This window comes from Aulostomus chinensis, chromosome 14 (assembly GCF_037954235.1).
Source record: "Aulostomus chinensis isolate RoL2024-O1b breed Wild chromosome 14, RoL_Achi_v1.0, whole genome shotgun sequence".
Classification (NCBI taxonomy): Eukaryota; Metazoa; Chordata; class Actinopteri; order Syngnathiformes; family Aulostomidae; genus Aulostomus; species Aulostomus chinensis.
The window spans coordinates 21,641,062-21,665,272 of NC_141333.1; the positions used below are offsets into that span (position 1 = coordinate 21,641,062).

Below are 24,211 nucleotides of genomic sequence, written 5' to 3' on the forward strand. Positions count from 1 at the left end.
GTGTGTGTGTGTGTGTGTGTGTGTATCTATCATCTGTCACATTTTGGGACGATTACTCATCCAAACATGTAAACCTCTGAAACTTCTGTCTTTCCCACATTGGAGCGGCCTGCTACTGTGACATGTACGCACTGTCAATGACTGCAACGAATTCACAGCAGGATGTCAACAGTATAGACCTGGTATTTCAAAATAAAAGCTTGGGATACGCGACGCAGCTTTAAACACAATCTTATGGCAGATTCACAGTCGTGGTGAGTCTGAGGAAGTTGGCCCTGAAAGCAGCTGAGGCCAGGACCTTCAGCGTGAGCTCCCAGTTCAGAACCTGCAGGGACTGTGAGAGCTGGGTAGTGTAACTGCAGCTTCGCCGTTTGTGCTAAAGGGCGTCTGTTCCATTTGTTTGCACCACTCACTGAGTGTTTGTATGGAACTCCAACAAAGTCCTTAAACACAACACGTTACAACCAACACAATTTCCAATGTATCATAAGCTGCAGTTTGCATTGAAGTGGTAACTTCACCTGAGCTGAGTGTGTGACGCTGGATCTGTTCTCTTCTTGATGCTTTTGCATCCCATCGATTAGTCATGGATCAGTAAATCAGAGGAGGAGATCTGAGATGCGTCTGGTGGGCCTGGTCGTCAGACACCACCTCCTGGTGCTTAAGTTGATGTGAGGACTCGGTGGCGCTGGTTATCTGGAAGACCAGATTCTATTATAGATAATTATCCTTGATGAATCAACTAATTCACTCATCTAATAGTTTGTCAAGACACTTGGATCAGAACAGAGGTGCTGAAGAACAGTTGTGTTGCTCCAGTTGCATCTCCAGTTCGAAATAAATTTTAATGTGAAATAGAAGCATGAAGGTTGGACAGCGAATGAAGCTGGAAACGTTGACGACGTCATCCAGAGCCGTCACGCTCAGCTGCTGCTGGAACCTGACATGCGTTTCTCTTCTGGCCCACGATTGGCTCTTGTAGTTGCCGGTTTCTACCACGTGATGGCGGCACTTTCCAGTGTTCTTTTCACCCAGGAATCCTTATTGACTGACTTAAAATCTTCACTTGGAGATGCACATTTGCCTCTGTAGTTTCCATAGTTACGAGTAGAGGTACGGGGTGCCGAATGTAAACACGCAGCTACAATTTTCTAGCTGATAAGTTTTCAACATTTAACTCACTTTCCCACATCTGAGACAGAAATTCATGCAAAACAACATGTTATACATAAATGTCAAAAAAATGTTATGTAAAAAATAAAAGTTACGTCTTAATCTAAGGGTCAAATCTAAATCGAAGTGTTAAAAGTGTGGCGAGTGTGAAGCTAAATATTTAGAAAATATTCAAATCACCAAGGAAACCACACCCACTGCAGTGGCCTCAACTTGCGTGACCCCGCCCACACCTCTGAACATGCATCATGGGATCAATGACACTGGATGGGATGCTGTGAAGCGAAGTGAAGCACAGGCGTGGCCGGTTCTCCACAAATAGGAGAGACTAAATGGACGGTTATTGCAGGTGTGAGGCTGCAGTCCAAGGTGTAACTCCTCCGCCATTCACAGTACCTTAAGTTGTTGTACTGCAGACTGTAGGCCCTCAAAGGTCACTGATCTCAGGATGCATGCTCAGAGGTGTGGGCGGGGTCACGTGACTCGTGGCCATTGCAGTGGGCTGGGAGAGCCAATGGTTGTCTGTCTCTATGTGTTGGCCCTGCCATGGACTGGTGACCTGTCCAGGGGGAAGGCTGCTGGGATAGGCTCCACCCCCACCACCCTGAACAGGAGAAGAGGGAGAAGATGGAGGGATGGAGGGATGATGGGTGGGTGGATGGATGGAGGGAGGGATGGATGATGGATGGATGATGGGTGGGTGGATGGATGGAGGGAGGGATGGATGGATGATGGATGGAGGGATGGGTGAAGGGAGGGATGGATGGAGGGATGGGTGGAGGGAGGGATGGATGGATGATGGATGGAGGGATGGGTGAAGGGAGGGATGGATGGAGGGATGGGTGGAGGGAGGGATGGATGGATGATGGATGGAGGGATGGAGAAAATGGATGGATGGATTATGGATGGATGGATGGATGTGGGAGGGCTGGATGGATGATGGATGGATGACAGAGGGATGGGTGGATGATGGATGGATGACGGAGGGATGGGTGGATGAATTGTTTTAACATTTAGGTTTAACTTCTAGATTTAACACGTGAACATATATTTTATTTTTTATGCTACACGTTGTTTTACATGAATTTCTGTCTCAAATGTGAGGGAAGTGAGTTAAATGTTGAAAACCCAGCTAGAAAACTGTAGTGGTGTTGTGATCGACAAGGAGAACAAAGTCTGACGCTTCACACGTCCGGGTTCGCCGGTCACGCTCACCTTCACAGCACTCACACAGAACTTCCCATGTTTCCATTCATCTTATTGAGCTTAAAGCACAACCCCCCCCCCCCCCCAAACAGGCCTGCAGGTCCTGACTGTAAGGAGTGGTAATGAGGCATTTTACAACATTTCAGTCCTCCACTCATGGCGGCTGCAGCTGGCGGAGTAAGAGTGGGTTCTAGTGAGCGTTCTGGGACGAGTCCAAGTGAACCAACACCATAAATGCAGTTCTATGAACTTTTTTCAAAAACTTGAAAAGTGTGAAACAGATGCCACGAGATGTAAAGACAACTGCTCTCTGTTGGCGTCTTCGTGATGGGCTTCCTGTGGTGAACTCAACCCCCCAGCCACAGATCCTCATCATATTCACAAAGGAAGGAAAGACATGAGAAACACGCAGCGCTTCAGCCCCCTCGCCTGCGCCCCGTGTGCATCCATCGACGTCTCTTTGTGGTGTACAGAGAACGAGCAGCGCGATGTGTGATGACAGAGGCTGCAGCAGCGCGTGCAACGACACCTCCACGCATTCGAGCTTTTTCTGCTGTACCAGTGGAACACTCAGAAATTAATGTCAGAACGAGACTCAAATACCACATTGGAGTCAGCCTTTATCTTTCCTGTGGTCACACACAAAACTCACATGGGCGTTTATTATGAGACACACAGCACAGACACCAAAGACATATTTCAGTTAGAAAGACAACGATTTAATTCATCCGTCCACAAACATGTGTTCATCAGCATGGAGACGCCAGCGACGTCAGAGCCACACACAATAAATAAATGCTACGACTCGATCAGCACCTTAGTGTTAACTGACTCAACGTCAGCAGAAGGCACAGTATCCACCTTTAGCAAGACAAAATGCTGGGTCTCAGGCATGCACTGCTCTTGCTCACGGCTTTGATACACAAGGGTGTACTATCCCTCAGTTTAGTCTTACAGGAAGCAAAGGCTGATGGCTCTTCGTAGCTCCTTGTTAAACAGTCTTAAGAAGCTTCCTTCGTCTTGACTGGACGACTAAATCAAGGGCTGAAAAAGGGGCACGTTATCAAATGTATGCAGAGCACTTCATGAATAAAACAGTGACATTTCCTTTGCTTCGTAGAAGTCCTGAACAACCTCAAACACGTAGCTCAGATTCTTTACATCTTGTAAAGACCAAAGAAGTTTGCATAAGGCTCATGAGTCAGATATCTGGGGTGTGAAACGTTCACCAAAACCTTGTCATGCCTCTGCAGCTGCAGGGCTGAGCCCAGGTAACTCTGGCTGGTCCACGCATGCCCCAGCTGCTGAGAGCAGAAACCGGCTCTGTGGGCCTCCATCAGGGTCAAGGCCAAGGGGTGCCCTTCTCTCCTCACAAACACAGAGTGGACAAACGACGGCGTTGGGGAACAGTCCCGGAAGATCATCTCCACTCTTGAGTAAATGTGGTAGAGTCCGGTCTCATTGACCTGCAGGGCGCCATCTTCAATCCGATAGGCCACTCCCCCAGCTGTGAAAGCCTGACCAATGTGCGGGTTCCATCGCAAGGTTTTATGGAAATTGGTGTGTTCAATCCGGCCTGTAAAAGGAGAGACAGCATGTTACCTCTTTTAGTCCGAGATGGATTAGAAAATGAGAGTGGACGTCTGAGTAGCAGTTACCGATGACGTGTGCTGCAGCTCTCGTGTCTGCGGCTCTCCTCAAGAGACCTGAAAGAGAAGAAAGTCACTTCTGCTGCTGCTCTGCTGGGGAACATTTTCCCTGCGTTTGGACTCACTGGCGTGTGGTGACAGAGGAGCGATGATGGAGACTTACCAATTTGCTTCGCAGTTTGACTGAACTCCTGCACAGGTTTGACCTAATGTGAGAGGAAAGAGAATCTGAAAACCACGTCACACAAGGGCGTGCGGGTTTCTTGGAGAACGAGTTCTAGGTAGAGCGGCAGGGATATCCTGTCTTGCTGGACCACTGACCACAGATCAGCCTCGGTTGTCATCTTTAAATGTCACAAGTCCTCACTTGATGCTCTTCCTACTGACACACCTCAACCCCTCATGCAAAGAGGAGTCATCACGGCTTTTTATCATGTGCTAAACTTTACTCTCAAAAAGCAACAAACCACACAAGATGATGCTGGAGGTGAGGCTACTGTCGAAGAGAAGGAGTGCAATTGTGTGTTGTGTAAAATTCTTTTTAATTTGAGCAAAGCTTCTTAAATTTGTGAAAGGTCGTCGTGAAATGTCAGGACCGGCCTCTCACAGCACCTGGAGCAATTCTACCTGAAGAACTGCAGCAGTCATCATTCTCTTTGTTTTTTCAGCAAAAGCTCTTGAAGTTCCAATCCCCCCCCCCCCGCTTCCTCTCATGCTCAGCAGCGGCCAGCAGCCTCTTACCTTCCTCAGCACACTCAGTTCAGTCTCTATGTTGTAAATGTAGAAGGCTCCGATGCTCAGGGCTGAAAACACCAGCAGGAACAGGAACAGCATGACCAGGGCCAGCCCCCCGCTGATTCCCATGCCAGGCCTCTTCCTGGGGTCCCTCACGCTCCCCTGGGCAGGCGGGAAGGACCAGCAGGGTACCAGACTTGGAAACTGACCAGAGTGCAGCTCACCTCCGCCTTGATCCACAAGAAACACCTGTGGCATTTGGCAGCTGTGGTCGTAGCTCATGATGCAGGTCCTACCTGGGCCAGAGACGGTGTGTCGACAGTCACCTCTGCAGGCAGGAGGTGTCACACTGACGCCTCGATTATGATGTCATTCACCACCCACAAACCATCAGCCCTCCCACAAACAGCGAGGCCTGGACACGATCAGCTGCACTCGTCTGACATGCTGCAAAGCTCTTTTTCGTTGCCTTCTGGGTCGTTTTATCAGTCTCAGTTTGGGCTGATGATGTTTTTGACGAACTTCCTTTCACTGTGCAAATGTAGAGGAAAGCCTGAGCGCTGACCTCCCCCCACTAACCACCTTCTCATCTTTTCCATTAAAGGCAAGACTGAGTGACATTTACCTGCCAGACATGAATCTGGTCCCAGCTCACACGCTACGTGTAGAACTGGGGTTTCTGTGGCCTCTAGAATTGCTCGCTGCAGAGGTCAGACCCGACTCCATTTTTATTAAAGTGCATCCATACTTGGTATCACAAGGCTCGGCGTGTTGGTAAACAGTGATACAGCAGTTTCAGTAGCACGTAGCGTTCGTGGTGGGAAGACACTGCTGCCACATGAAAAGAAGAGGTAGTTTTGCGTCAGCTTTGTAGCAAAGCTGCCTGTGAAACACCGGAGACAGCGATACTCAAGGGAGGTGAGAATTAAGCCCAGCCAAAACCTCAAGGGTTCAGCTTGCAGGCAAGATGAGCACATCCATTTCCTACTTGCTCAGATGGTAGAGCGGTGGTCTCTCCGCCCCCTCTGGGTTTGTGTCTAAGGATATTGTCAGTTTATTCTCTGTGCTTGCAGCAGTAACGTTTCGCCATCAGTGTCCTTATGTTGGTTCATCAAGAAAATGTGTTGGTGAGCTCTCATCAGACGCTTCAGCAGGCTTCATGTTTGGGGGACCAAGTAGTGGCCTTCCAACTGTGGCACTGCGCCATGAAGCCAGCCTGACGTGTCGCTGAGGTTTGTTTGTCCAGTTGGGAGCTACAAAGACAGGTCGGCTGCATCCAGATCAGTGGGTTTCATTTCTCCTGACGCGCTGAGGAAGCCCACCCTCTGCACCTTGCAAATGCAGCTTCATCTCAAAGGGCAACCACGTCAAACTTAACCATAAACTGCGGCCGCTGCACTTCAGAAGATGGTGCATTTCCCAGAAGAGTAATTCTGAAAGTGTTCCTTGCTGCAGGCAGCATGGGTTGGGTGAGAGGGTGAGTTTGGGGTTTGGGGTCTCACCAGACTTGCTGCACCAGTTCATATGAATTGCTGCATGAATCTCTGATTCAGCAATTCTTGGCATCTGTTGCTGCAAACCTCTCACATTCTCGTCTTTCCGTTGTAGGATGGAGGGAACTGTGGTCTTGATGACTGATAACACAAACACAGATGAGCTTGAAAATGACAAAGAATTTCTCAACCAGAAATGCCTTTCAGCAAACATTTCCCCGTCACGCCGCCGGTCTCCCACCCCAGAGTTGTTCACCTTTCAAATACTCTCACATGAGAACGAACCAAACTGAGTGTTTGTATTTGTTTTACTTCAGATTGAAGTGTTTCTAGATACCTGAGCATACCATTGGATCAAAAGATGTGGATGATGACGAGATGGGCATCTATGAACACATGAAACAATTGTTAGCTGCTGGTTTGCAGCTTCAGCTTCAAGCTGAATGGAAGCGGCTGGCACTTTCCAGTCACACAGAGGTGAAGAAATGTCACCTATTGGACAATGAATGAAACGCAAACAAGCCTTTTTGGGTGAACTATTGATGTATCCTTGCATTTTTGGGTACATCGTAGTAGAAGAAGCGCCTTCCTCCATCAAGCTGAAGCTCTCATGTTGACATTCATGCTACAAACAAAACTTAACAGTTTCTTTGATCGTTCTTATGCCGTTTTAGAAATGCTGAGTAATTTATCCAACATGAACTACCATGACATGACAAACCAGAGGTAAGAGATGCACCAAGAGGAGGCGACGGTGGAGCGTGTCATTTCAGGGTGTCAGACTCCTCATCAGATGAAGAGTAGCAGCCGAGGCCCAGCACATGACCCGCCTTCTCCCCTGCTGCCCCGCCACCAGAGGCTTTGCCAGGTGTCCTCTCAGTCGTGTGACAGTCTGACAGATAATCTGACCGTCCAACCGCTGTCCCGTCTCTGGGTCCTTCACCATCCCTCCCCTGGCTTGTTTGCCCTGATGGAGGACTGCTGAGGTTGGGCAGCGAAAACCGCAGCACCCTGGCGAGGTTCTGTGTTTGAGAGAAGCCGCGCTGCCCTGACAAGCCTCTGAATGCAGCAGCGGCCACTGCCAGCCGCGTGTGGTCAAAGGAGAGGGGCTGGTCCTGATCTGCACAGACTCCCACTGAGGTGTCTTGGAGGGGCCTGGTGGGGGCGGGGACTTGTCTTGTAGGGGCGGAGTCACATTCACCTGGATTCAGCTGGCTGCTGCCACAGTGAGCCTCAGAGTGCCGAGGACGTTTAACTGTAGTGAAGGTGGAGACACAAAAGGATGGGAGGAGAGAGTTTGTTCTGGTTGGGATGTTCACATTCACAGTTAACTGTTTAACCAACCCTTGAGATTTGAACTGGTTAATACTGAGGTTAAACATTTGCCTCCGCAGCAGCGTCAGGTGCACAGTCCCACTCCCCTGAACAGAGACCAATCCTGCATAACAATGATAACATTAACAGCACCAAACATTTCCAGGTCCAAGACAGCTTTGGGAACCTGAGCGTAAACAGACAGCGAAGAGGAGACGCCGCAGTGCGAGTCACACCAGAACGATGCTCCTGGGAGAATAACTACACACCAGGGGGCCAGGTGGACCCCTGGATGAGGGCCAGGTGGAGGAACCTGCCTACAGACATCTGGGCCTTGATGCTGGTGGTTTTAAAGGCACTTGAGGGTTAAAGTTCATCAGCTGCTGCAGGGGTCTGATGGTATTGCTTGTGCTGCCACTTACACATAAAATAAAACTTTGGACATGAAATTTTGTGTGTGTGTGTGTGTGTGTGTGCGTGTACACACACAAAATGATGGTTTATGTTTAAGATTAATGGTTAAATGGACATCCACACTTCTGGGATCTGAAACAACAGATAAAGTGAAATATAGGAGACTTCACAGCAATGAAGGGTGAGCGATAATTCGGGCCTCGGTCTAATCAGGGGCAGCTGGATACGGCAGCTACACAGCAGTTTGGGGGGGGAGCTTCGCCTCCCTGACTGTTCCAGATGCAGAGACAGAGGTGAAATGGGCTGTTTCAGCAGCGGAGGTGGGTGCAGCACTGGACGGGCAGGACAGGGGGCGGTGCCATGGACGTTGCTGAGTTTCTACACCCAGGCGGGATGATAAACCCTGATGGAAACCTCACTTCACCCTGACTGGTCCGTGTGCGTTCACTCACCAGCGTCCGATGGCGCTTCTGTCTCTGCTCTTCTTCTACTATATGCCCGGGGGGTCCACGGCTTGTGCTTGCAGGTGGGGTCAAGCACTCGCAGTTTGGTGACGAAGCTTTTGTACTCCTTCTCTAAGGCCTGGATGTGCAGCTGGAACTCCGCTATCTTCCTCTCTGGATAGTGGGAGAGCTGGGACTGCTGGGAGGGGACAGACAGAGAACACTAGTACTACGAGCTGAGGGCCACTTTAACACAACGCTGGACGACCAAGCTCACACAAACTGAAATACAAAGAAACTTACCTGCAAGTAATATTCGATTTCATTCTTGATGCTGGGGATCCACTTTCTGACTGCGGGAGCTGAACTGAGAGAAGACTGAGCAAGAAGGGGTTAGCTTCAGCAATGTAGCCCGGGCCCAGGTCTTACTAGATGGTGTGTTTACTCCACATTTAACTTCGTCATTCATTCATTCATTCATTACCAGCTTGGGTCTTCTATCGAGTGAGTCCTTCAGTCGACCTTCTGCAAAGGAAAACAGTCACTAAGCTGGGAAGAGACACGCAAAGACAAGGGAGGGCTGGCTAGCTAAGAGTTAGCACAGCTGTTGCTAACAGTTCAAGCTAACAAGCCAGATATTAGTCAGATATTCCTGCGTCCTGTGACGTCACCTTCTCTCTCCTTCTGAAGCCACAGTCTGTTTAACCGCCCCTGTTGTTTCTCTTCGTTTCTTGCCATTAAACCATAAACTACCACAGCACACACACACAGAGCACCGGACTGCGGATGAAAACAATGTCACGTGATACGCCTTCTTGTTTTGAGGTTTGTTTTGTTTCTGTTTTTGTTTTGAATTTTGTATTTGGCAAACAATATTTGGTGTATGTCCCCCAACAAGAGTGCGGCTATGAATCAACAAAGTAAAAACTACAACACTATGAAATTACGATTCTTACATGTCACGTGATACACAGTACCCTTCTTCTTCTTCTTCTTCTTCTTCTTCTTCTTCTTCTTCTTCTTCTTCTTCTTCTTCTTGTTTATCTTTTTCTTCTTCTGCTTCTTGTATTTAATGGCGGCTGCAGTGCTGGCCGGAGTACTGCAGGGAGAAGGGCACCAAAGATGAATAAATAAATACACAATAATCTTCATTATTCCAGTTTCTTTTAAGAGCTCAAAGAACGTTTTAGATTCCCTCTTAATCAATACTGACTTCCGGTCACTAACCCTCCCATGCTACATTTCCCCATGGACGTCCCTCTCTGCATTGAGAATTTCTGTCAGTGTCAAATTATATGTTCCATTACATATACATTAATTATATATGAACGTGTGTTCCACTCCCTCCCTCCCACTTCCAGGTCTAGCTGGTCTAAATGAGGTCCCTTGTAACTATCAACACTGTGGAAGTTACAGAAATGTTAATAATAATATCTGAGATTCATTTTTCAAACAACAATGATGACAAGAGCAAATATCATATATGTATTTAAACGTATGTTAATATTTGTTATATGGTGAGCTTTTGTTTTGGCCAATTTAAACGAGTAAAGGTCAAAATCACCTCATTAATTCGACTTGATAAGCAGGATGTTTCTGGTGCTCCAGCGTGTCTCCCTGTGACGCGCAGCTCTGTCTCCCCCGCTGCATCAGCAGCCTTCACATTCTCCATCCTCTTTGGACGCAGACCACAACCCCCCTGACGACCTCCGAGAGTCCCCTCCAGCACAGCAACGCTCAGCTGCACACCAGCCGAGTCTGTCCTGCTGCTCTGGATGTCAGATCCAGAGGTGTTGGGGTCTAATTCTTTCTCCAAGAGTGTCTGCAGGATGCGGACATGCCGCCATGGACTGGCAGGTGCAAGGCTGAGGAGAGGTAAGTAGCATCCGCTAGCAAAAGTAGCATGTAGCAAAAAGAGAGGTCACTATTTTCTCTTGAGCCTAGAAAAAAATTCATCAAATCCCTGTGGAGCCAAAATCAATCCACCCAGGTTCCCGTGTGGGTCTCCAAATTCCTCGATCTGTCCCTGCTGCCTCCGTCCAAGTAGAGCAGGAGTAGAACCTCCCTCCTAGGAAAGCAGGTGTAGAACCTCCCTCCTAGTAGAACAGGAGTAGAACCTCCCTCCTAGTAGAGCAGGACTAGAACCTCCCTCCTAGGAAAGCAGGTGTAGAACCTCCCTCCTAGTAGAGCAGGAGTAGAACCTCCCTCCTAGTAGAGCAGGTGGAGAACCTCCCTCCTAGTAGAGCAGGTGTAGAACCTCCCTCCTAGTAGAGCAGGTGGAGAACCTCCCTCCTAGTAGAGCAGGTGTAGAACCTCCCTCCTAGTAGAGCAGGATTAGAACCTCCCTCCTAGTAGAGCAGGACTAGAACCTCCCTCCTGGTAGAGCAGTTGTAGAACCTCCTTCCTGGTAGAGCAGGTGTAGAACCTCCTTCCTAGTAGAGCAGGTGTAGAACCTCCTTCCTGGTAGAGCAGGTGTAGAACCTCCTTCCTGGTAGAGCAGGACTAGAACCTCCCTCCTGGTAGAGCAGGTTTAGAACCTCCCTCCTAGTAGAGCAGGTGTAGAACCTCCCTCCTAGTAGAGCAGGTGTAGAACCTCCCTCCTAGTAGAGCAGGTTTAGAACCTCCCTCCTAGTAGAGCAGGAGTAGAACCTCCCTCCTAGTAGAGCAGTTGTAGAACCTCCTTCCTGGTAGAGCAGGTGTAGAACCTCCTTCCTGGTAGAGCAGGTGTAGAACCTCCTTCCTAGTAGAGCAGGTGTAGAACCTCCCTCCTAGTAGAGCAGGTTTAGAACCTCCCTCCTAGTAGAGCAGGTGTAGAACCTCCCTCCTAGTAGAGCAGGTTTAGAGCCTCCCTCCTAGTAGAGCAGGAGTAGAACCTCCCTCCTAGTAGAGCAGGTGGAGAACCTCCCTCCTAGTAGAGCAGGTGGAGAGCCTCCCTCCTAGTAGAGCAGGTGGAGAGCCTGTTGGAATGTCTTTCCAAATGGTTGGACTTGATGGAATTTTGTTGAACTTAAGGATGGTGTAAAATATTGTTGAAGTGTTCACAAAAATGTTCATCATCTGCTGAAAAAATGAAACCTTCAGTCTTTAAACTCACCACAATTCCCCAGAGTCAAAAAGGATGTGTTCAAGTTGGTTTTTGTTTTCGATCTAATGTTCCAAAACTAAGTCTCCAGTTAGAATGAGAAGAAAAAACAAACAAAAAATAAAATACAACAAATTGGTGGAATCAATTTTTCAGAGTCTCTGAGAGAGAAAGAGGAACTTTTTACTGGGTAATTTTTTACTGGTCCTGTCTCGGAGCCTCCCCATCAGTGTGTGAGTGTGTGTGACGGAGGCAGCGCTGTTCGGCTCCATCTGCTACCATCTCTCAGATGAGGGGGCAGGTCAGTGGGGTGTTCCTCTGAGTGGCCAGCAGGACCGGCGTGCACCCCCACTGTGTCATGTTTCTGTGTGACAGCTGAGCAGAGCCAGAACTCCTCTGGTATTAACCGTCCACAAAATATCCACCTGGAAGGTTCACATTAAAGCACTGTCTCATCCTAACAGGGTTGTTCACCTTTGAAGTACTCACTACTACGTGTACTGAGTGGAGAAAAACACAGTTGCATCACTTCTCTGAGGCTCCAGAATACAGAGGGAGTCCCAGGCTCGGACGTAGCCGCTGCCATGGATGAGGAGACAGAGGCTCGGAGGCTCAGTGTTTGTTGGTGCTTGACTCTGGCATCAATGGGGGCTCAACCAGACCTCTGGTCGCTGCCCCCATGGGATCTGACAACCTGAGTGTGACCCCTGCTGGCTGCTGCAGAGGAAACAAGACGCATCTGTTCACTCCTGATCCTGTGTGTGTGTCCGTCTGTGCGTGTGTGTATTTTGTAGCTTGGTGAAGTGCTTCTTCCTAGCAACAGAGTACACAGCGAGGCCATTCTTCACCGTACGTCCTGCTCAACCTGGAGATTGTGACGAATTTACACACCCTAACATCATGGAAGGTGTTATTACAAAGTGTGTTGATCATGCAGGTCCTGACCTGACAGTTGAGCACAGACACGACCACCAGGAACGCACGGAGCTGAAAGCATGGGAGTGAGGACAGGGTTTCCGGAGGGCAGGGTGACTCTGAGGGTTCAGGCCTGGTTCTCAGGGTGAATATGAGCTCAGTTTCGGTTGAGCTGGACTCTGGCGTTTAGTTCTGTTCGTTCGGAGCTGAATACTAATATTTAAATGAAAGCCAAACAATTATACAGTGTGTGGGAGGTTTTTTCACTTACTGTCACTGCAATGTTTGAAATTTGGAATCTTTTTATTTCAGAATTTTCAAGGCATGTACGGGAATATACAGACAAAATCTAAAAAAAAAAGAGGCTTTAAGAAGTAAAGCACAAGTAAAACATAAAAAAGGAATTTAAAGGCAAATCAAACATTCGAAAATGGCCGAATCCTCCAGCTCGTCCACGGTATACAAGTATTTTGGAATTACAAAGAGTGAAGTGTGAAGGATGCTCCCACTCCCTCCGTCCTCCCGGCCAGTTTCCTCAGGTCTCCTTCACTTTTCGGACACCCATCAGGAAAGCAGACGCCTAACAAAGCAGCCGAGCTCAGCTTCAACGGTCATTTGTTAATCTGGACAGTGCAGAGGCGAATGAATGAACTCAGGAAAGGATCCACTGGAGCCACCACCGACCTTCCCTCCAGACCTTCAACACTTTACAAAGTCATGGCTGCAGGACTTTCAGACGTCAGCCCGCTGCCAACAAGCGTGACTGACACAAGCACGAGGCAAACAAGGGTTACCGCACACGTGTGTCCTGATAATACTGATGTTAACCAATCAATAACGCGCTCGCTGCTGTCTGTCCCAGGTAACTCCCGGAACTATCGAGGCTCACATCAACCACGTGATCACTCCGGCGGCGATATCAGAGCATACCACAACCGTGGCTCTGGAGACATCTAGTGGTTGGACGGTGACGCTGCAGGGGAACGGGCAGGACTCATGTTGAGAGGCGGGGATGGGGTGCCGGTGCCGGTGCACTGGACCCGAGGGCGGGACTCGGTGTATCTGCAGCTTTTATTTTGGGTGTGGTTTTTGTAGACGGTGCCTGGCCGGAGGGGGGACAGGAGAGACGCGAGCTTTGCGATGAAACAGAGTTTGTGAGATATTGATCCGGGAGGCGGTGTCTATGAGTTCCTCTCCACCCACCCAAACCTCGGGTTCTGTCCTCGCGATGTCTTGCTCATTGAACAACATTCCCTCGCGCGTCAGTCGTCAATCTTGGACACATCCGCCTGCCTGTTCCCGGAAGTCACGGCAGCAGTTCGGCAGGGTCACTAATTCCCCCTCGGGAATCGAGGCCAATCTCCCCTCTGGAGGACTCCTCGGGATTTACCGGAAACTGAGGGCATTACGGACTAGAGTCGCTTCCCGTAAAACACGCCCCCTTCGCTGTGACGTCGGTGTTCCGAGCGGTCCCTCTCCATATATGGCAGCCACTTTTTAGGGTGATGTCACATTGCCACAAGTTTACACACATACATATACACACACACACACACACACACACACACACACACACACATATATGTATACATATACACGTATTCATCTATCATACATTTATCAATCATATACATCTTTATGTGTGTATATCCATCTATGTACATGTACACACATATATTACATATGTACACACATACTCATATATGTATGTATGTATATATACATATATATTTATATTCATGCGTATGCATGTATGTATATGTGTGTGTATTTATTGTAGTGAGTCAGCAAACATTTGAGTCACGTTAAAACGATGGACTTGATTGATTAGAGAGAGGATCACGACATTCACCAAACATAAAAGAGCCTTTAATTTATTTTGAATCAGAACCAGTTTGAGTCAAAAATAGGAGAAAGTAAATTATTATTATTATTATTATGAGAATGTCCTTGACGTCCAATGCAATCATGTCACTGAGAGTCAATGCGTCATGTGGTACAGATGAGGTCACAGCCGAGCATTGAACCACGCAAGCAGGAAACTCTGTCCTTTACTTCCTGTGTGTTCCACTGGCGGTATCGTTCATGGCTTCTGTCTGTTTTATGACATCATTAAAGACAAGGCGCTTGGATAAACTGAAATAATTAATTACCGAGCATAGCTTTCGCTGTCACGGGTCTCAGAGAGGATCTGCTGGAGTCTCACTCTGACCTCTGTCAAACTATTTGGCATTGAACCTAAACGTGGCACAGACGTGTGCATGTTTGTGTGAAAAGAGACCCCAGATTTGTGTCAAAGGCACAGCACCGCAATATTTATCCGTCCTACTGGTGCCTCTGGGGCCTTCGACCCTGTCAATCATGAGAAATTGTCCTTGAAGCGGTACGACAGAGGAGCTCCCGAGTCTTTAACTAGAATTCTCGTCGACTGGTGTGGGCACCAGTCCATGTTTGTGACACGGGGTAACAACATGTCTGACCATTCCATGTCAGGGGTGGAGTCAGGCAGCCTCACCTCTTCAGCGTCTGTACGGACGGACTGTCAAAGCTGTCCACAGCTGTAGAGCCGGCTGCCTGACCGGTGAGCCCATCATCAGTCACCTGATGGATGGCAGCTCGTAAGGATGGTTACGACTCTGACACCAAATACAAAGAAAGAAGAGGAACGTCATGGTTCCTAAAAGTAAGGCAGATAACAAACTGAGGACTCCAAATTTCTCCCTGTCCGGCGCAGTCCTTCACGAATGCAGTGAGGCTGAACACTGAGGACGCTCCTGTGTGACGGCCGTGACTTCGATAGGCAGTGGCGTTTGTCGTATGTGCGGGTTAATATGCTGATGAGAAAATGTGTTCATCCTCTGTGAGAGCAGCGCTGCCCATCGGTGGCGGAGTTACAACAGAAGCAGCATCCACAAACTCCACGTGGCAGACAAGGATGGCATGAGCTGCGACTCAAGGTGCCAGGATGGAGCGGCGCAGGCCTCGTCTTCGTGCCCGTTGATGTTCCTGTCCTGCCGCACTCAGGAGCCCCGTGGGAGTTGTGTGGAGACTGACTGTGTCATGTAGTGTCATGATGGTTGAGTGAATCCTGCAGTGAGAGCGGTCAGATGTACCTGAGCGCCGTGGAACCGTCGGCGTCAGCGTCTATCAGGACACATCTGAATACTTTGATGGCCTGAGGTCTTGTAGACGCGTCCTGATATGCCTCTTAATAACCTGAACTATTCATACATTCATGTCTGGATGACTTTGTACGCATCCTTCCACTATGGACCATCAGTGTGTCCAGAACAAAGTTTGATTGATTGATTGAATTCTTCTTCAAATCCTGCCAGGACCGTCTGCTGGATGGGGCGACGCGGGCCCGTGGCGCCCTCTAGCGGTCAGCACCAGCGGGAGCCGCGGCCACCAGGCGGCCACATTCACCTGCTGTCAGTGCAGTGAGGAGCCGGGGTGTGCCTCCGTGCTCGGGCTACTTGTCCTCATTTTAACCTCGTACATTTGTTTTACATACTTACACAGAAGAAGTACACAGTTTCTTTAGTAAAAAATAAAGTATAAGTAGAAATACCCAGAAAACCTTTTTTCCCCAAAAGTAACTCGAATGTCAAAAGTCAAAGTAGGCAGTCTACATGACATTTGTGTATCTCATGCCTGAAGGGTTCGGTCCCCCGACCCCTGACCTCCAAAGGTCATACGTGTTGCGGTTGTGTCCTTGAGAGGCTTCACATGTGGGGACTTCATTGTCAGGTTTGTTTATCCAGGCAAAATTGTTCTGTTCAAAGTAACTAACTAGGAAGAAGAGAAGTACAGATACTTTGTCTGAGTACTTCAGTAAACATTTACTTCCCACCACTGTTCAAGGGTGTGTGACGAGTCGCCTGGGATTCGATTGTAAGCCTCATCGCTGATTTGTGTCCCTCTGCTTCCTCAGGAGCAGCACCCGTGGCGGCTGTGCTGGGACCTGCGCCTGTTAAACCGGACTTCTACAGCTTCTTAGCGGCTTGTTTGACGGTGGTTTTCTTTCTAAACAGGACAGGAAGCAATGTTGAAAAACTGCACGTGCAATAACAGGGTTGGTGATTCTCCCTTTACTACGCGTCAAATAGGTCGGATACCACAGATGCCAGGACTCGGCCTGCCCAGGGTCCTGGAGCTGCAGAACTGGTCTGGTGCTGACCCACGTGAACAAACTCAGACTTCTGCTGTTTGCTGAGGAAGGTGTGGAGGTGAGGCTCAGCCTTCATCAGCTGACTACCTGGATCAATACTAGCACTGGTGGAATCTAACTGGAGGAACTGGGACCAAGCAGCTCTTGCAACATGTTGCAACATGTTTTATGGTGAGTTCCTGACTTGGCACACCCTCCTGAGCTGCTCTCTCTCTCTCACACACACACACACAGGCCTTTTTAAACCTGGTTTATTTTCTTAAATATTGATCAGTTTCTGAAGTGCTCAGAAAACAAAACATAAAAAAACTATACAGTTTTCTTATTACAAATGGTAAACATAAGTACTCCAAGTTGATCTTATATACATAACAATGAGTGAAACCCCATTAAACAACCTTAGAAAAAAACAAGTAAATCTTGAAGCTTTTCTAACTTAATTTCTTACAATAAAGAAAGGTTTTGTTGTCCTGTAACTCAGACGTCAGGCAGCGCTCGTTCCAGCCTCCAGCTGTGACGAGCTGGCCGACAGCTCAGCTGGAGGCTCTCGTGGCTCCAGAGAGCCCAGAGTCACGTTCACGGATCCTCTAACACTGTTGCTCTCCTGGTGGGGGGGTGAAGTCCATGCAGAGCCGGAAGTAAATCAAGAAGACTTCGGTCTTGTCCAGTTCTGAAAAAAACAACAACCAAAAAACAGCAGGAAACAGAGCAGCTGCTTGTCGCCGTGCCCCCTCTGGTTCACGGCTGCTGTCGCTGTGCGGGTCCTCAGAGACGCGCCACCGGGAGTGCACGGCACTCAGGAACTCCAGCGCGGCCCCCGGTCCCACCAGTGTCGCGCCACAACGTCCCAAATCCCGTCACGAGTCCAGGAGACGCAGCCACCGACTCTCCCGGGAAGCGACTTTCTCTCAACCAGTCTATAGGCTCCCGCCCCTCAGAAGGTCTGGAGCTGCTGCGTCAACATGAGCTGGCAGCCGCTGTTGACGTGGTTCATCACCTTCTGCTTCAGCTGCGCCACCTGCTCGCGCAGCATGTTGGCGGTGGACGCGAGCTCCGAATTCTGGGACTTGAGGGTCTTCACCTTCTCCTCCAGCCGGGAGATCCGCTCCAGCTTCCTCTTCCGGCACTTGGAGGCGGCGATGCGGTTCCTCATGCGCTTCCTCTCGGCCTTGATGCGCTCCTGGCTCTCCATGTCGATGGGGGAGAGGGGGGGCGTTTCCCCCGGCATCTCGGGGACAGTCTGCGGCTCCTCCTTGAGCGCAGTCAGCCGGGGGACCTGGCCGGAGGGTGGCTGCCCGTAGATGGGGAGCTGCGGCGGGGCAGCGGGGAAGGACACGGCGGGGGCAGAGGAGGTGTAGCTGGGCGCCGACACGGTGCTGATGGCCGGGGTGAAGGAGTTCAGCTCCTCGTAAACCGGCGAGTCGGAGCGGCCGGTGCCACTGTATACGGCGGCTCCGGCCACCGACGACACCGGTGGCAGAGCCGTGTTGACACTCTGAGGGGCGGAGGTGACGCTGACGGTGGCGGCGCCCGGCATGTGCTGGTGGTGCAGCTCCGCCAGCGCCCGGACGAACCCCTCCGCGAAGCCCTCCTGCTCGTCCGTGACGTTCTTGGGGCACAGGAACTGAGTCGGCGTCGGCGTGGTGGTGATGAGTCCGTTACTGGACTGGATGATGAGCCGCTCCAGCTCCGGGGAGGCCAGCTTCAGCAAGCCCACGTCCGGGGAGGTGAGGACGTCGCCGGCCTTGGCCCTCAGGTGCGGTTTGAGCCCCGCAGGGTCCGACAGGTTCAGCGTCATGTTGTGTTTCAGCGCCTTCGAGCCGCTGAAGCCGTAGCCCGCGCCGTCGTGCTGCGTGAAGGCGTTGAGCGAGTCGTCGTAGAAAGTAGTTTCCATCTTGGTAAACATAGAAGAGAAACCAGCAGAGGCGGCCGAGTCTCGCAGCTCGCACTCAGGAGGAGAACCGGCTCCGAGGTGCCCTCCGCGTAAAGCTCCCAACTGTGAGTGCAAGTTCACCGTGAGTTCGGCCGCGGTACCGGCTCAGGAGGTTCCGGGCTCGGCGGAGTTCGACAACAAGGGACTGCTAACTTTTCTGGTGAGCAGCAGCGGGTGTCCTCGTCCCGGCCGGCAGTGCGCGTGTGTATAAACTCTGAGACGCACAGCGTGGAGCCAAACCTTATCTGCTGCCGCTGCCTCTCTAAAAATAGCCATGATGTCATGACGGGGCTCTGCCATTGGCTAGAGGGCGTGTCGCAACTCGGAGGCCCCGCCCTCAGATAAACCGCGTTGCCAAGACGACCACCCACAAGATTCTTAATCTCGCGGTGGATTGTGGGATGAGGTAATGCTGTAAGGAGAGCGTAAACGCGGGGCATTGTGGGATGACGTATTGTTTTTGAATATCTGGTTCCGCGCTCTGCTGTCAGCGGCCGGCCCGGCCGGGACGGGACTGCCTCCTGCGCCCCTGCCTTAGGTTTTGCTCTGAACAACGCCTGAGCTTTGAATGAACTGAAGTGCAGGTCTGGGCTCTCCGAGGAGGGACCGCGCAGCCCTGCTGCTGGAGGCAACCTGCGGCTGATTTCTGTCAGAGATGGACGGAGGCGGGAGCTGAAAACACTGGAAAAAGCAAATGAAGTGAAAACAACTGGATTTTTCTCCTTATATAGGTGTGTGTGTGTGTGTGTGTGTGTGTGTGTGTGTGTGTGTGTGTGTGTGTGTGCGCGCGCGCACGCAACCACAGTGGAAAACTCCGTCTAGTACGTCACGGTGGTCTCTGGATGGTGGTCCTGTATAAATTGTCCCAGAAAAGCACAAACACAGAACTTGTTTTTCGTTTTTTTTTTTTTTTTTTTTTTTAAATATATAAGCAGTATAGAAGTCAACACTCATGGTTTCATACAAATGTGTTCATGTGGTTAATAAAAGAGAACCAGTTTTGCCTTTGAGAATCAAAAGCTTACGTCATCTGTCGTCACAGAAAAACTAGTCCCTGCTTCTGTCACTTCCAGGCTGGACCACTGCACCTCCCTCCTACCAGGCTGGACTAATAAGTCCCTAAAGACTCTCCAGCTGGTCCAGAACGCTGCTGCCACGTGTTGACTAGAACTGGTAGCAGAGACCAGGTCTCTCCTGGACTGCTTCTCTGCATGGCTCCCTGTCAGATTCAGAACAGAATTTAAAATTCTTCTTCTACCATCAAAGTCCTCAACAGTCAGGCTCCTTCATCCCTGACAGAGCTCCTAGTCCCCTATGATCCAGCTAGAACCCTTCACTCCCAGGATGCAGGGTTCCTGCTGCTATAGGCTCAGACTGCTGGGATCTCCCATGATGCACTGGGCTTCTCTCTCCTCCTCCTGTCCTCATATGTGTTACTAACTCCCCTTCTTCTCCCCTCATCCCAGATCCTGGTGCTGCTGGAGGAGGCTCCAGACCTGAAGAGGCTCCAGCTGCCACCCGTAGCTCCACCTGCTCACGTCCCCGTCTGTCCATCAGTCTCTCCTCCTTTCTCTCTCTCTTTATCTCTGTCCCTCTCTTTCCTTCTGTCTCTCTGTCTTCCTCCATTCTCTGTCTTTGTCTCTGTCCATCAGTCTCTCCTCCTTTCTCTCTCTCTTTCTCTCTGTCCCTCTCTTTCCTTCTGTCTCTCTGTCTTCCTCCATTCTCTGTCTTTGTCTCTGTCCATCAGTCTCTCCTCCTTTCTCTCCCTCTTTCTCTCTGTCCCTCTCTTTCCTTCTGTCTCTCTGTCTTCCTCCATTCTCTGTCTTTGTCTCTGTCCTGCTCTCCTGCTCTCTCTCCGTCCCCACTGATCCTGGATCTGCTCCACCTTCCTGCTGGTAAAGGAAGGTTCTGGTGGCTGCTGTTGCAGGATGTGCTGCTGATGGAGAATTGTTGGGTGGAGGTTCATTGAAGGAGGGAGGTGCTGGACCTGCTCTACTTGGACAGAGTCAGGACAGAACTTTGGTTGGGATTTGGTGCCACACAAATGAACCTGACTTGACTTGAAAAGCTACTTTTAAAGTTGTACTTCACCCAGAAAGTGTATTCTTCCTTTTAAGAACTCAGAAGTTTCTTGATCTCACCTGCGTCGCTTTGTTATTCCAGAATGCAGAAAGAGCCAGTCACGTAGATTAGCCTGACGCTAATGGAGACTGACGGCCAAAGAGAGCTGACTCAAGCGCATCATCGGTTATAATCCACGTCCTCACTCAACGGTGTGCTCAGTCATACATGGACCACCCACCCAACCGTTAGCCTTAGTTGCTACTAGCTTGATGCAAAAGCAAATGTCTGGGTCCGTCTGTGCTCCGGAGGCACCCAGATGTGACGCTCCTTTTGCTAACCTGAACCAAGAGGATTTTTGTGCTTCCAAACCCAGCCAGACCTGAGCCTCCATGCTCCCACACTGGTCCTCAGAAACAGGTTTAAGTCTACTGTTTGCTTGTACGGTGAGAATGTTTTGTTGGAAACGTGCAACACGGCGTCTCTCGGTGACAGAAGTCTACGTTAAATGACAGGCAGAGAGTAACGATGGTAAACAGGTCACATGTTCTGAAAAGGCTCATGTTCTGTGAATCTCAGGAGATCGTGTTGATCTGTGAGGACTTGGAAAAAACAAAATACACTTTTTGGGAGAAGTCTGGCCTCAAGCTCCATTCCTTGAGATCCAAATACACAAACATCCATTTCGTCACTGGGGGACATCTGAAAAGCTTCTTGTCTGACTTTTAGTGTCTCCCAGAAGAAAAATTGGCCAAAAAACCACCCCCCAGATCTGGAGATCACCCCAGGAAGAGAAGCACATGGCCTCTTATCCATGTCACTGTGTGTTATTAGTGGAGTGCAGTCCATTGTCCTCTGGCCCTTTGTCAGAAATCACTGCTGCTTTAATGGCAGGAGGTTAACTGGTGTGCTCCTCACACTCCCACTGTCTGGGTCATCTTCTGCCCTGCCAGCTTTACGGCCCACTATCTCCACATCTGAATATGTCCCCCTTGTGTGACAAGTAAATCAGTCCCCCGGCGCTGGCTGGCTCTGAGAGGCACCTCGGGAGGGTGAACCGGGTCATAAAACACCACCATAGTCTGACTTTTTACTGCCACTAATGTTGTCTTTATGTACTGGTGTGTATGTCAAACTGTGGCAATCAATAAAGCTGGATGTAATCTGATCCAACCGGCTGACTGAGCTGATCTTGTGCGTTCCCTGTCTGATTTACACGCCCGTGGTCGCTGACACAGAAGTAGCAGACCTGTATAAAATTGACCACTTCCTTTGTTCCATCATCCCTGGGCGCCGTTTTACCGTTCGGACAGAGGAGAGACTCGGCAGGTTTTCATCCACTTTGTCAAGGTTTCATAAATGCCACAGAATGAGGACAAGTGTCTCCCAACGTGTTTCCACTCTCACATACTCGTCCCCTTTGGCTCAATCATCTGTTCATGACTTCTGTTCTTCTGAACGAAGACACATAAAAGAATGATGCAGTGAGTCGGTGGTCCGGCACCCACCACCCGGCAGCAGGGATCCTCATCCATGACTTCATGGATGCACAACTCAAGGTAAAACACGTGATGTCATTTTAAGTTATGATCTCATTTCAATGGAGCCTCTTTCCAGTGCCAGATCCCACGGCACAAGTCAGACTTTTGTACATGTTCTTTTATATACTTTCAAGTAGTGTTTAATGCAGAACCCTTAAATGTTTCAACATGGCAGGAGCGCTGGATGAACGGCGTCTGCTTTTCTTCCCCGGTCGCCGTGCGTAAAGTCATAAAGTGGCGAGCGTGGCGTGGTCGCTTGCCAAAGTCGTTTTCTCTGTAGAAATATGGGGGGAAATCAGAACGGGGGAGTCTTAGGTCTTAATTCAACATGGAGTAAAGACATCCTGCTGCTGCCTGGACATGCAGCCACTCCTGTGGTCTTTTTCTTTCTCAGACGTAGTTTATTATTCTCAGCAGATGATCTTTAGACTACTTTATGAATTACTAGAGGTGATTCTTCAACATGGTCCTCACGTTGAAGGACAGAGACCCGAGAGGAGGACAAGAAGTTAAAGAAAGACCGCGAGGAGAGGTGAGTCGCAATCATGGCCTGTTTTTATGCTGTGGTGCTACTTTCACTTAAATAATGGAGCTGAACCTTCCTTGGGTCAGAACCAGTTTAACCAGGCTCTTCCATCTGCCTCCTCACACGCCGCTCACGCTGGTTTATAAAAACTAACATGTCTGTCTGATTTCATTGGGAGACATTTGACAACTGGAGCGTCTATCCTGGATGATCACTGGTCAAAAACACTGCATGAAGGTGAAAAAACCTGAACTATTCCAACTGCATTTTTTAAAATTTCATTCCATCTGTTTTCATGTTAGCAGCAGGGAAGCTTTAGGCTGCAGGAATTCTGGAGAGGAGTTGTCCGATCCACCGGGATTCACTGATGAAGAGAAATGATTCTGGTGGTCAAAGGTCAGTATCACCTCACATAAACCGTACGGAATGTTTTCAGGGAATTTCTCCCACTTTCCTGGACTCCAGGATGAACAGAAACAATGCGGCAGTCAAAGGTCAAGGTTACCTCTCATGAATACGATTTTATTGTTATCCTGATATCTCAGACGCGCCTTGAGTGAATGTGGTTGGAATGTTGGCTGAGACTCACGGATGGACTGAAAGATTTTGGTGGTCGAAGGTCAAGGTCGCGCCTCATTCATGGTACATCTCTGAAATCTTGTGGAAATTCCTTCAAATACAGTGGAGGGACCCACGGGGACTCAAATGTTTGGTGTTTGAAGGTCAAAGGTCAAGGTGGCGGTGGTACACATTCATCTGAGGGGCCGCAGCTCAAAGCAGAATTCATGGTGCTTTTCTTCAAATGTTTGATGTTTCTCTTTCAAAGGTGTTCAACTTTCATATCCAAGATTAAGACACAGTCTCACAAGCATGCACTACAAAGACTGCTGCATCCTGACCCCCCGACTTACACCGACTCACTACCCCCCACCCTCCCGACTTACACCGACTCACTACCCCCCACCCTCCCGACTTACACCGACTCACTACCCCCCACCCTCCCGACTTACACCGACTCATTACCCCCCACCCCCGACTTACACCGACTCATTACCCCCCGCCCCGGACTTACACCGACTCATTACCCCCCGCCCCCCCGTCCATCTTCCACCCCACACTGCTCATCTGACATTACCACCAATATTTTCCCTTTTCTTCTGGATCACACGTGTCCGCACACACACACACACACACACACACACACACACACACACACACACACATTTGCCTTTCTATTATCCCTCTCCCCTCTCATCTTACTCCTATCAGTGGCTGTCAGGGCAGCCGGATTTCCCCCGTGATGGAAACAGGCCCAGTTGTATTGTTTCAAAGCTTCTCCTCAGTGAGATCTCACATCGCTCTCTGTGTTGGTGTGGAATCGCTGAACAACAACCCGCCAAATCACTACGCAGCACAATGGACGAGCAAAAGCGTCAATCCACTGCAACACACACAACACAAGTTTGGCCTTTACGTCAAACTAAAGATCTCTCGAGGTTTGCAGGGTGGGCAAGAGATGGCGGACAGTCTGCTGAGGCTTCAGAGCCCCAACAGC

General features: G+C 49.7%; 2 protein-coding genes and 1 long non-coding RNA gene across 3 annotated transcripts; 1 reads left to right on the top strand and 2 right to left on the bottom strand.

Annotated features, from left to right (window-relative positions):
* Positions 1 to 3,085: 3,085 nt before the first annotated feature.
* Positions 3,086 to 9,331, bottom strand: LOC147250160 (uncharacterized). The gene is made up of 10 exons (XM_086225188.1): positions 9,099 to 9,331; positions 8,912 to 8,952; positions 8,731 to 8,805; positions 8,437 to 8,626; positions 7,023 to 7,511; positions 6,266 to 6,397; positions 4,770 to 5,125; positions 4,192 to 4,234; positions 4,038 to 4,085; positions 3,086 to 3,955 (listed from the first exon to the last, which is right to left on the bottom strand). Exons 1-10 carry the CDS (start codon positions 9,163 to 9,165, stop codon positions 3,537 to 3,539), a joined length of 1,860 nt encoding a protein of 619 aa, XP_086081314.1. The 5' UTR covers positions 9,166 to 9,331; the 3' UTR covers positions 3,086 to 3,536.
* Positions 9,332 to 14,898: 5,567 nt separating this feature from the next.
* Positions 14,899 to 21,759, top strand: LOC147250161 (uncharacterized). Its single transcript, XR_015119249.1, has 3 exons — positions 14,899 to 16,438; positions 16,534 to 16,766; positions 19,995 to 21,759. It is a non-coding gene; the product is annotated as an uncharacterized LOC147250161 (long non-coding RNA).
* Positions 16,813 to 18,775, bottom strand: jun (Jun proto-oncogene, AP-1 transcription factor subunit). The gene has a single exon (XM_086224432.1). The coding sequence runs from the start codon at positions 18,499 to 18,501 to the stop codon at positions 17,530 to 17,532; it is 972 nt and encodes a 323-aa protein (XP_086080558.1). The 5' UTR covers positions 18,502 to 18,775; the 3' UTR covers positions 16,813 to 17,529.
* Positions 21,760 to 24,211: the final 2,452 nt, after the last annotated feature.

Coding starts and splice junctions, on each gene's coding strand:
- LOC147250160 (XM_086225188.1), bottom strand. CDS start 9,165: ATGGCAAGAAACGAAGAGAAACAACAGGGGCGGTTAAACAGACTGTGG. Junction 6,398..7,022: donor GGAGTCTGACACCCTGAAAT/GACACGCTCCAC, acceptor TTGTGTTATCAG/TCATCAAGACCACAGTTCCC. Junction 3,956..4,037: donor AGCTGCAGCACACGTCATCG/GTAACTGCTACT, acceptor CTCCTTTTACAG/GCCGGATTGAACACACCAAT.
- jun (XM_086224432.1), bottom strand. CDS start 18,501: ATGTTTACCAAGATGGAAACTACTTTCTACGACGACTCGCTCAACGCC.